This window comes from Brachycentrus maculatus, unplaced genomic scaffold, assembly GCF_059751285.1.
Source record: "Brachycentrus maculatus isolate JH-2025_06_01 unplaced genomic scaffold, ASM5975128v1 h1tg000148l, whole genome shotgun sequence".
Lineage (NCBI taxonomy): Eukaryota > Metazoa > Arthropoda > Insecta > Trichoptera > Brachycentridae > Brachycentrus > Brachycentrus maculatus.
The window spans coordinates 729,935-742,727 of NW_028280901.1; the positions used below are offsets into that span (position 1 = coordinate 729,935).

The 12,793-nt window shown below is 29.2% G+C and overlaps 2 protein-coding genes across 2 annotated transcripts; one reads left to right on the top strand and one right to left on the bottom strand.

Annotated features, from left to right (window-relative positions):
- The first annotated feature begins 3,900 nt into the window (after positions 1-3,900).
- Positions 3,901-9,320, top strand: LOC148308780 (3-hydroxyisobutyryl-CoA hydrolase, mitochondrial-like). The gene is made up of 5 exons (XM_088261150.1): positions 3,901-4,741; positions 5,320-5,884; positions 7,348-7,622; positions 8,556-8,697; positions 9,049-9,320. The coding sequence occupies exons 1-5, from the start codon at positions 4,739-4,741 to the stop codon at positions 9,177-9,179; spliced, it is 1,116 nt and encodes a 371-aa protein (XP_088117276.1). The 5' UTR covers positions 3,901-4,738; the 3' UTR covers positions 9,180-9,320.
- A 151-nt stretch (positions 9,321-9,471) lies between these two features.
- On the bottom strand, positions 9,472-12,559 carry LOC148308781 (peptide deformylase, mitochondrial-like). Its single transcript, XM_088261151.1, has 4 exons — positions 12,432-12,559; positions 11,269-11,668; positions 10,375-10,495; positions 9,472-9,898 (listed from the first exon to the last, which is right to left on the bottom strand). Exons 2-4 carry the CDS (start codon positions 11,602-11,604, stop codon positions 9,705-9,707), a joined length of 651 nt encoding a protein of 216 aa, XP_088117277.1. The 5' UTR covers positions 11,605-11,668; positions 12,432-12,559; the 3' UTR covers positions 9,472-9,704.
- Between the last annotated feature and the right edge of the window lie 234 nt (positions 12,560-12,793).

Here is a 12,793-nt window from a genome sequence, read left to right on the forward strand (position 1 = left end):
AGGTTATATATACCTAAAAAGATCTGTTGCACAGTAAAAAGTTCAATAAGTGGCTTGATATTTATTTTTAATACATTTCATCATATTTTTAAACTTTAAAAACGATCTCCTGAAAAATTTAGTTTTTTTATTTATGACGTTCTTGAAAGGAGTGACCGATATGTTATTCGACGATTGCTTTGAAATTTTTACAAGAGTTTTTATTAACCATTTATTTATTAATTTAAATAATAAATAACTATAAAGACGGAAATTTGTAATGCGTACTTGTAAAAATGAAAAAAAACGTTGCTTTAAATTACTGTCTTTCCTACTATTGACGTTCAAATAAAAAATTCAATCTAAAAATAATTAAAATCGGCAGAATTAATACATTTCTCACGACGCGACGCTCAACATCGAAACTGCCGTCTCGGGCTCGATACTTCACATTTGTAAATATAAATTTAAAATGAATTTATTTGTAACTGGTTTGAGATGTATATGTTTGCCTACATATCTTCCCCGCTCTTTCTTTCCTACCAAACGTTTATTATTAAATGAGAACAATCTATAAATATTACTTCTAAAAGACTTAATTAATTTTTGATTTTAACAATCAATTTATATAAGTATCTCAGAAACACAAATTAGTATTTAGTGATTTTATTCGACGGAATGTCAAAAAGACATTATTTATACACATTTTGTGCACATCATCAACTTTTTCTGTTAAATTGTATTACATATTACTTTCAGCTTATAAATTATCTTTAACAACAAATTCTCAAAAAAATTCAAAAAGGTTTTAGGTTCGAACCCGTTACATTGAAACTTGAAGCCTAGTTTTAACAAACGGCCCCTCAGGCCTACGGCAATGCTGTGAATTTTAAAGATTTGTTTGTATAATTAATCACAAAAATATTAAATGTATTGCTGGGTTCTCCTGGGGGATAATCGCCATAAATATATATCAATCAACATTTTTACATAATATGAAATATCGATTTTATATATAAAAATATAAATATATATATTTATATATATATATATATATATATATATATATATATATATATATATATATATATATATATATATATATATATATATATATATATATATATATATATATATATATATATATATATATATATATATATATATATATATATATATATATATATGTATATCTTCTTTCACTTTTAACTCGAGCCTGTATAATCTAAGTAGTTTTTTTAGTTGTAATAAATATCTTGTAATTGTGTATTTTAATGCAATTTCGCCTTATCTCAATAACAATATTTCTGCACACATAATTATCTATACTTAAGGATCAATTTAAATATATAATTAGATTGATATTTATCAATCTACGTTCATACTTTTTTTCATGCGTAAGTTCCATTTATCTTTATATTGTTTTTTTTATTTAGTCTGAATGCAGTTACGATATTTCTTTATGCATATTTATAAGTTTTTTTTTTTATCAATAAGGATCTTTTATTATATTTAATTATCGATAGGTACTCCTTTTTCTTCATGCGTAATTAAATAGGTAGATAAAAATCATTATTGGAAACAATAATAGACGCACTTATTTTAATTGAAACAAGAGAGGAATTTCATTTCCACATTTACACTATAAGAATTTATTGCCTGTCCTATTGCAAAGATAAAAATATTATAATGATTCTGAAGGTTAACCTGATTATAAGTATTTCAAATCGTGGAAATTTAAGTACCACATATACCTATTATATTTTTCTTTGCCTTGGACATCACGCTGTAAAAATACAGTATGTTTTTTTTAATGAATAGTTTGGGGTTGTTTTCTAAATCTGATTGAATGTTGTCGAAGATCTGACAAAAATTAAATATCGTTTAAATAAGTTGATTAGCCTTTAAGGTTTTCAAAGAGTGACAAATTATTAAACTTACATTTTCATTTAGTATGTGTCTCAACTTAAGACGAATAATCTTTCGTTTTTAAATGAACGAAGATGAAAGTCTGAACGTCCCAGGGCTTACGCCTGGCTTTTGGCTGGCTTAAGTGATCACTTTAAACACTCGTGTAACGTTCACTATATTTCGTTTCAAGTTCGTCACAATGTGTGTTGATATATCATCCATTGGGCGAATAATCTAGTGTCTGTCAAAAAAATATAAAGTTTTTAATTCAATATATTAATTTAGCATAACATTTCTAAATTTAGTCTCATTTATCATGAAAATGCAGAATACAACATTTTTTATTTGCTTTTATCGCTTTTGTCCATATTTAAATAAATATGGACAAAAGCGAATATTTTATGGATACTAAAATATAATTTTATGTTGAATGTTACTGCTTTGATACTGTGTGTGATAAAAATATAATGAAAAATATGTCAATGAAAACTCTTATATAGCGATACTATACTCTGTATGGAGGGAATGTATGCAAAATTTCTCTAGGTCTTTAGAACCGTGGATGCGATTTGTTCTTTTTTTTTTTCATGAATAACGGTATTTATCATTATTTTATAATGCAATAATTTGATTAAAAATCGATCTATCTAACTTTTTTTATTTACATAGTATACATTTATTTAAAGAACAATTTTAAACATCTTAAAAATATTTCTTTTTGCAGAGACCCACCAAGCCACCTTGTATGTCTTGTCGGTGGAGTTCTTTTTACGTACATTTTTACTATTTTTATACATTTTAACGTAATATACACACAAAAAAGAGAGAGAATTTTTTTTTTCAGTTTTTTTCTACAATTTTCGTAGAATTGACTCTTGATTATTTATCCTTTCCTTTATTTTGCCTTTGTTCCATATTTTATTTTGACCTCTAACCTCCGCTTTAATTCTTTCTGAAGGTTGTAGCCCTCCATAGTAAACTAATGAAGAAAAAAACTTTTTTATTTTACTTTGCTTTGCAGTCAATGAAAATCTTTTATATAATCATCTGTATTTATTTTACCATAAACCCTTTATTTACAAATGATGTTTACAAGATTAGATAATAATACAACGATAAATGACGTACTGCTATTAAAAACTCATCTTTCCCTTTTCAAGGTTTTTAAAACTACAATTTACGTCAAATACAAATAACTTAGAAATAAAGATAAGTTCTAAAAAGTGTAATTTTTTTATTAAAGCTTTTTACAGACTCTTGAAAAAAAATATGCGGAGTATGTTAATTCCAATATTCCTTTCAAGTGAAAATATCATATTCAAAATTCAGAAAACGAATTCGTAAGAACTGCATAACGGGTGCGGCAAGGCTTAAATTTAATTTCGGATAATTTATATTAAAAAAAAAAAAAAAAAACAAGCCATCAGGGATCAATGTCAAAACGAAATCTAAGCCAAACCGACTTTTCAACTTTTTAACGTTTGTAACCTCTTATATTATTCAAAACTTTTGTTAATTTCACAATTATTCTATATTTTTTAATAAGTTTCTCACTTTGATAACAAAGGAATCATTAGAGATAGATAGAGATAGATAGAACCTGTGGTTTTTCGGTGAATTTAAAATTGTTCAAAAATTAAATGAAATTTTCTAAATTTTCTAAAAGGTTTCTGCTTCTTTTTCAAACCCTTATCCAAACCCCAATGGTGTATAGGGCACTGCATCATATAAACGCAGTGTTTTCTTGATCGTTAACACACGAAGGAAAGGTGATCAGCCATCCGCTTCATGTACCAGTCCTGGGTAATTTTGAATAAATATTACAATAAATATTATTCTGCTTCTTACCCCGAATTCAATATTTTTTAAAAACCTTTTGAAATACCTTAATACACCGTGTCATATGATGTACGAATACATATATGATGAATGTGTATGAAAGAGCTTGAAATAAAAATAAAATATCAATTGTTTATACATTTGAAAAATATATAAAGTGAGCTATGAAAATATGTACAGGGAACTTCATTTTTAAAACATCGGCATATTCACATAACAATTTAAAATGAGTATTACAATAGTATTATAAGTATTATATTATAACCCTCTAGTTTAAAAAGATCAAATATTTTTATTATGTATGACATTGTTCCATTCAATATTTATTTCTTAAAATATGTGTTAAATGTAAATAATAACAAAAATACATAATTAGCAATTAGATTAATCTTCAAAACTAGAAAATGGCTCTGCTTGCTTAATCGATTTCACCAAGGTAAGATAATCGATTTTTCACTTCTAGATAAGTATAAATTGGCCATGCACAGTAATTAATAGTTTCAAATTTCGCAATAAATCTATTGGGTGTTTTTCTAAATGGATACAATTAAGCAAGGTGATATAATAAATTATGTGCATATTTTGGAATTCAAAATACTTTCTACCAATCACATCACATCATTTTCGTGTACTCCGTTATCTAAATAAAAAATTCAAATTACTATTCTTTTCATTCAAATTCAACAAAAAAGTTTGGTTTGAAAGGGTTAAACTGTCAATGTGAAGACCTGTCAAAACGCCAAATGTCAAAATAATACAATCAGTTAGTCTTTGACCGGTATAGTATATAATCTTTAGTAAATTTCTAGTACAATATTTAATCTTTGAGTAGTACTTTATTGACGTGTTTTTGGTTCCTGAATAAACGTGATCATATATTTTTACCCGGTCCTAAACGGTTGATAGATTTTTCGATTTTCTATTTTCGTCTTTTATGTTTTATCAACGGTTATTTCGTTATTTCGCATTCAAACTTCATCCAATTCAAAAAGAAACATTTTAGCAAGCAATGGTAATGTATTTGATGCCTTTAATTTATCTTATTAAACAACCTCTGACTTTATTTTAACAAACTATGTGTTTTAAAACTTAATGCTAATTAAGTACTTATTATTCATAAAAATATAATGAACCTAATCTTACGGTGGTGTCGAAATTCCACATTTATCAATATTGCAACCAACATACAAAAAGATTCTATCAACAGTGCATTTATGCCTTATACCTTGGTGGGCAGAATGGTGAATGTTTCACAAGCGTAAAAAGTGTTCACTAAAGCTAGCCAAATGCTAGGTCAAGCTCTGACTTCCATCTTCTTTTGTATCAAAATGATAAATGCTTTGTTGATACACCTATCATATATTATATTGATCTATTAAATAAGCATTTTCAAACACAAAGCTTCTACAATTATCTTTGTATTTAATAAGAAATAAATAAATAATTTTCATTACAATTTATTTTTGAGAAAATTATAGATGCAATCATACAAAAAAAATCATAAAGACTTCAGTAGTAGGCATAAATAAAATTATTTTTATACAATGTGTTTACTACTTAATCAAACTAAATGAATGATTTTGATTTTAGATTGCCACTATGAAGATATCGAGACATGTTTTCGCAAACATGAATAATAATACCATTCTTAGAAGCATGTCTACGAACACAGATTCTGTTATATTTGAAACTGTCAATAAGACAGGCATTATTACTCTCAACAGGCCAAAAGTTCTCAATGTTTTGGATTTACCGATGTTTACTGAAATATATGCAGTCCTCAAAAAGTGGGAGAGTCAAATGAAACTAGTCATCATCAAAGGAAGCGGAGAGAAGGCATTTTGTGCTGGCGGTGATGTAAGAGCGTTAGTAGAATCGGCTAAGAAAAAGGAAAGGCTTGGACAGACCTTATTCCGGCAAGAATACAGACTAAATAAACTTATTAAAGGGTATACCATTCCGTATGTGGCATTGATTGATGGTATTACAATGGGTGGAGGAATGGGTCTATCGGTTCATGGCCAGTACAGAGTTGCTACAGAACGAACCATGATCGCAATGCCGGAAGCTCGGATAGGGTTATTCCCTGATATTGGAGCAACATACTTTTTACCAAAACTACCAGGAAATTTGGGCATATTTTTGGGTCTTACAGGTTGTTGAATGTTGATAATAAAAAGCAAAAATGGCAATATATCCTATGGCAAAGAAAATTGACATTATTTTTTTCTTCGATGCCTCATCAGATTTAAAAACCAGTAATGACTATAAATTACTAATTTCATTTTTTTTAAAAGGAATAACCTGCAAGACCTCTATTTTAGAGATGGGATACTAAGGAAAGGGAAGGTAGATGTGAAAAATATGTCAAAAACACCTAGACCAATTGAAAATAAATATTTCTTGAATTCATTTTGAAATCAGCAGGAATCAAACCTGCGACACTGGTTTTTCAGTTGAGCGTCTACACAACTATGCCACAGGGCAAATAGTAGTTTTAACAAATTTAAGATTGCCAATGCACTAAAATTTTTCAAAGTTACACAAAGTCAAATGCATTTGATCCAAAAAATAAACCCGATCAATACTTGCATTGGATAGATCCTTGACTACGTAACTGGCATCAGGGATTAGATTTCTGTCAATTTAAAAAATAAATTTAAAGATTATTTCATCCTGATGTACATTTCATATTTTAATACCTCATCCTTTCTTCCCTACTCGCAGAGAAATCTCTAAAATTAAGACTTTGCGGGTTATTCTTTTAAATACTCGTAAATAAATAAAATAGAGCTGCATCTATAGTTTATTTTTATCACATTTGCATGCATTTTTTTGTTTCCTGTTAGTATAATAAGTTTGCTTAAAATACAATTTGTGTAAGCAATTGCTTTTTTATTTACATGGCCCAATTTGTTTCATATAAAATTTTGGCCTATTTCAAATTGCCTTTTTGTTGTGTGTTGTTTATGGATCTATTCAAAAAAAGTTGTTAAATTAAACAAATAATTTTAATGTTATAAAAAATAGTAAAAGAAAAATACATTCCTATAATGTCCTGCGTTTTCGCTGTCACATTTCAAGTAATTTCCATTCAGGTACATAACATATAATTGTCATTTTAAAAGCAAAACGATACTGGTTCATCTTTTATCCACTGACAAGCCACATCAGACGCCTTAGTGAATTTCCGCAAAACAGTAATGATATAATGTAAAAATGTTTTTTTTTAGTTATCCAAGTTTCTTATTATTATTTTTGAAAAGCTCCTTATACATTATGAAACTGGTTGCATTTTTTGTGTGTTTTACATGTGAGCCCCTTGACCCAACAATTAACTTGATTTTTTTTGATTTTTTGGCTAGAATCCACATTTTTTTTTTTCTTTGGAATTCTCGCTAAATAGTCTAGTGTTGAGCATGATCAATGAATACAGTTAATAGCAGTATAAATGATCTGCAAGGTCTAGTACCAAGTAGTTACGATAATATTACTTCTATAAGCGTAATGGGCTAAGTGTTTATTTTCAACATAATAATTTTTACTTTATACAATTTATGCAATGGATTGTGTCTTAATTTCGTCATAATTAATTCTTTATTTCTTTATATTTTATAGGCCACCGTCTTAAAGGCAAAGATGTTTTTAAGTCTGGAATTGCCACACATTATATTCCGAGCGCCAAGTTAGAAGAATTGCAGACACTTCTGACTAGAAATGATTCACCCACCAAAGTTTTTAACATGTTGAATTCTTTTCACGATGATAGTGGTGAGTTTTCACTGAGTGGAAACATGAAACAAATTACCTACTGCTTTGCAGCACCTACAATTCAAGAGATTCTTGAAAGACTAGAAAAAGATGGGTCGGAATGGGCAAAGAAAACTGTGGAGGTAAAAGAATAGATATTTTGTAATAGTATCATTATCTGTCAAAAATTTTAAGGTATATATATGTTTATCAATTGGGGATCAGGTGTCCAAAACTCGCTGTGATTTTATATGGCCTCTTTAAATTATACGAGTATCTGATTAGTCTGGATTCCTAGTTTTTTTTTATATAAAGAGAAATATTTGTGTTTTTATTATTCACACAACTATTTCAGTTTCATACTATTTCTGTGAGCCTAAGCAGCTTATTATTAGAAATAGCTATCAAATTGCGGTAGAGTGGGTTCGAACCAAGAAACTCTGACTTAAGAGTCCGCGAAACTAACCTCAGGAACACAGCCCGACACTGACAAGGAGCTGATTTATTTTGTATTTGCCAAGTTTACCGGTTTCTGTAGTTATCATTTAGTTAAACGATCATGTTTAAGAATAAAACAAACCATAAATGTCACATTTACTCAATAACTTTGATTGATTCTGTAATGAGCAGAGTTTCAGCTGGTAAAGACGGGGAATGCGTTTTCTCATCTTGAGTTTCGGAATCCCCTTTCAATGTCAGTCTCATTTCCGCAGCTGCTCAAGTATTGGCAATCTTTAAGGACCTGCACTTTATTCTTGACTCTGTAATGCTAAATATTGGTTTCTTGCTTATCAATTAATTCACTAATTAACCTGGTCATGTAGGAATCAACCTTGGGCGTCACGTAAGCAGTGTCCGTACAAACATCTTCCAAACAAGCAGCTGTTATTTATTATTAAATTATAAGTAGCCATAATATCTATTCCAATGTGTTCCATTAATTGGTAAATGCTGATCTCTACTATTTATCACTGAAATATGTTATAGCAGTCTATAAAAACCATAATTTTTTAACAGTTCAGAGTATAAATTTCCAACAACAAAAAAAAATTAAGCTTATTCATATATATTTTTAGACACTAAACAAGATGTCACCAGGAAGTTTAAAAATGACTCTACTAGCCTTTCAACGAGGTTGCCAACTTGACCTCACTCAGTGTCTGCAGATGGAGTACAGAATGGCTTGCAGAGCTTTGATTAATAAGGACTTTATTGAAGGTAATATTTACAGTGCTACAAACAAACATCTGAATTACCCCAATTTTGTGTTTAGTTTGAATTTTTAACTTTTTTTTTACAAAACCCTCAAAGCCTGTATTTTACAAACTTGCCTGCAGATGGGAAAAATACATTACAAACACTCATTTCGGGTAGGGAATGTGGGGTCTGAAGTCTGGGAATTTATAAGGCAAACGACATGTTTTTAATCGGTTGAAGTGATTATCACTATTCTGCTCATGATTAAACATTTGATTTGGACATGTCCACAATATTGTTACTCAAAAATAGTGTTTTATTATTACAATATTGTATTTAATTTTTAAAAATCATTAGGATTAATTTTTTCAGGTGTCCGAGCTTTACTTATAGATAAGGACAATAATCCCAAGTGGGATCCCAAGACATTGAAAGATGTCACCGAAGATTACATAGAAAGCTACTTCGTGAAACTGCCTGAAGATGAAGAATTGACTTTTTAGAATCTGTATTGAATACATAATATGTATTTTTGTTCCATAAGATTGCAGTATTTGTTACGTTTAAATGTATTTAAGATTTATTTTTATTGAAGTTTTACTTCTGGATGCACATGTAGACAATAAAGAATAATGAACCGACAACTGAATGCACATTTATTTTGGTCAATAATACTAGCGAAATATGTTTGGGATAGTGCAGAATTAATCCACTGTTCATAAGTATGGATGTCTATGCCTAGATCCAATAAGATCCTCGGACACTGCTCCTTTGCATACTATTTATTGTATTTGCATTTCGTATCATTCTTTGGTTTATTTTGCCAATGTCCTTAATTAAAGTACCAAAATAAGGCAACTTCTAGGAATAATTCTTCATGAATATAGAAGGCATTAAAGGGTAAAGACTATTGTAATAATAAGTTCCAAAAATCTTTATACATACTAGTAATCATTCATATTTTTTTCATAAAGCTAATAATTATTTTATTTAACTATTATTTTATAATATAACAATTGATAATTTAATCATTCTGGTGAAAATGGCAGTCTTATTTTTCCTTCAAATAAGTTAATATCTTTCCAAAATTGACAAGAAAAAGTGTCTTTGTTCATAACATCTACGTAACATATTCCATTCAGGTGGTCTATTTCATGTTGCGCTATTCTTGCGGGCCACCCACCCAAATAAACACTTGTTTCTATTCCGTCTTCACTATAACCTATAAAAAATACAACAACAAAAATAAGTACTCATATAATATTACCAATAATATTTTTTGTATATTAAAAGCATCGTTAACTTTGTGGTATGGTAATGTAATACTCTCCTTATCATTTATAAGTTCACTTTGTGTAATACCATGTGAATGATGAATGATAATGAGAGTGTTACCAATAATATTTTAGAGCTATATAATGAGAACAAAAACTGGATAGGAAATCATAGAGTTTTTAATAACTCCATATTTATACTTTTCAAGTGCTTTGAACCTCTCTTGAACCGAGTCTTTTGTCTTCTCCAGTCATTAAAATAACTTTTTTAAACACAATTTAACGTTTAAAAATATAAATGCTTAAATGATACAACTGAAATAAACTACAAATAATGACTATGATATTCTTTGAAATTGAATAAAAATAATAAGAAGTTTAATAAAGTTAGACTTCGTAATACAAAACAATTTTTAATCCTTACCATTTACTTCAATTTCTTTATATCGAGCTACTTCTGCACAGTACCCTTTAATACTTGCACATGCTTCAACATGAGATACTTTTTTCTTATCAATTATCTTTACTGTGGGATTTATGAAAACCTAAAAAAACATTGACCATAAATAGGTTTTTTTTCATAAAATAAAATTTGTATTCTTATGATATATATGCACAAATATTTTAATTGAATGTGATTTTTAAGTTAAGTTACGCGGCTTGTATTTGTTAGAAATCATGTTGTGGCAGAGTGGAGATTGAATCTAGAGCCTTTGACCTCAAGAGTCCACAACACTAACCACAGGACTACAACCTTGAAATCTCATTCTGATGAGTCCTGGAGAGATTATATTAACAACCTTTTTATTATTTATAGATTTGGCATTTAATTTGTAGAACTCCATTTTAATTTATAAGCAAAATCATACACTGACTTTTTTAGAGTGAACTAAATTGTAGTTTACCGTTAAAATCACATAAAAATAAAATATGTTAGAATTGTTTTATCTTGTTATGGCATTTTCAAACTAATGTGAATATTAAATGGACTGATGGTCCTTATATAGCTATTGTATAAGTAAGTGTTTTAAACAATAATACAATTAATTAGACTCTAAAAATCAGTGTTTGATTTAAACATTTAATATATAAGCATTTCATTCCTTGTATACAAAAATTAACAATGAAATATTTACATGGTATAAAATATGTCATAGACAAGAAGTACTAGTAACACAACATGACAGAAAAATATAATAAGCCACAAAGCCTTTACTTATTATTATCAATATTTTTATATTTAATCAATGTAATTCATTAGCCTTCATATCACTGAATATGGATTTGGAAAAATAAAATAAATTAAAATGATACCCACCATCGATGGAAATGTAATAATCTCTAATTTTTGTATAGAGTCTTCATCAAAGGCTTTCAAATGCTTGTCATTCATTTCCATTATAAATATTCTCTTATTTATGCCAATCTGAGGAGCCGAGATTCCGACACAATCGTGGCTTTTCATCGCATCTTTCATTGCTGCAATAATGTCTTTTATTTGTTGTGAAGTGATAGCTGGTACGGGTACACATTCGCATTTAGTTCTCAGCACGGGATCACCCACTTGAACAACATGCCTGTATGGTGGTTTGGGCAAGGTTTTGGGCCATAGACGAGCGTGCCAGTTTAAAAATTTTCGCGCATATCTTGACATGTTCCTTAAAAGGTACTTAATGACAATAGATTATCCCAATTTGGTAAAAAAAAAAATTGCTATCCTATAAAAAAATACACATTTATTAATGAAAAGTATAAATGATGCATTTATTACACCTTTGATAAGAACCAAACAAACCAAACATTTTCACATAAAGAAAAAAATGAGTTTTATTGTATTTATTGTAAACTTCATCAGCCTAAGACGATCGGTTCTCAGTTGAGAGTAAAATATTAAATAATTTGAGTAAAACCAATGTGATTTGTGTTATTCACTCTATCATATCATATATATATATATGAACAGCCTAGGATAAAAATGTGAAAAATTTATGTGTTTATCACTTGAGAGTGTGTGTCTGTCTTAGGCAGTTCTAAACAGCACCTCAACTGTTCTGATCCCCGTCCCATCTCATATATTCCGGAGCCAGGAGATCCGTCTTACACCCACACCTCGTCACACTTCTATTTTGCCTTTTATGATTAGGTGTTTGCTCGTACTTCCGAACCTTGATATAAGTCAGCAACTGTCATTCTACTCTTGCTCTTAGGAACACATTCACATTCCTAATATTGGTTAATGGAATGCGTAACATTCTTCGACGTAACGACATTTCGAATGTCTCTAACCGGTTCATAGTGCTGATCTTGAAGGTCTACGATTCAACTCCGTATAGAAGTATTGACCAAACATAACACCTAACCATTCTTTGCCGACGTTTAAGATTGAGGTTAAAACCGATACAAATAATAGATTCAGCTACAAATACATGTAAAATATGTAATAAAACCAAATATTTTTCAAAATAGTAATAGTAGACATACTCAACACATAAAATTCAGAAAGGTATTACGCAATACAATAAGTATTAACAAAATGAATTAGATCTGTAAGATTATTTTTAGGTTATAAATAAAGGATTACTTTGACAGCTGTCAAAACTCCATCAGAGGAACCGTACAGATAACCATAGGGCTGCACCACAGAATAATAAGTACCTACCCATTATCTTTTTTTATAAGGAAAAAACTAAACAAGGTGCCTAATTGATCTAATTTGGCTAGACAATGGAGGTATTTTTTTAATATTTGTATTAGAGCCCCTGCAATCCGTTACTTTGGGTCTAGGCGTTTAGGTCGGAACGCAAAAAGTCAGATTATTAGAAAATACGGATTTACACCAAGAT

What these genes read in the sequence shown, in the direction of transcription:
- LOC148308780 (XM_088261150.1), top strand. An exon ending in CATATTTTTGGGTCTTACAG is followed by an intron (nt 5,885 to 7,347) that starts GTTGTTGAATGT and finishes TATATTTTATAG; the next exon opens with GCCACCGTCTTAAAGGCAAA. An exon ending in GGGCAAAGAAAACTGTGGAG is followed by an intron (nt 7,623 to 8,555) that starts GTAAAAGAATAG and finishes ATATATTTTTAG; the next exon opens with ACACTAAACAAGATGTCACC.
- LOC148308781 (XM_088261151.1), bottom strand. Translation starts at nt 11,604, where the DNA reads ATGTCAAGATATGCGCGAAAATTTTTAAACTGGCACGCTCGTCTATGG. An exon ending in TTATTACATTTCCATCGATG is followed by an intron (nt 10,496 to 11,268) that starts GTGGGTATCATT and finishes ATGTTTTTTTAG; the next exon opens with GTTTTCATAAATCCCACAGT. An exon ending in TAAAGAAATTGAAGTAAATG is followed by an intron (nt 9,899 to 10,374) that starts GTAAGGATTAAA and finishes TATTTTTTATAG; the next exon opens with GTTATAGTGAAGACGGAATA.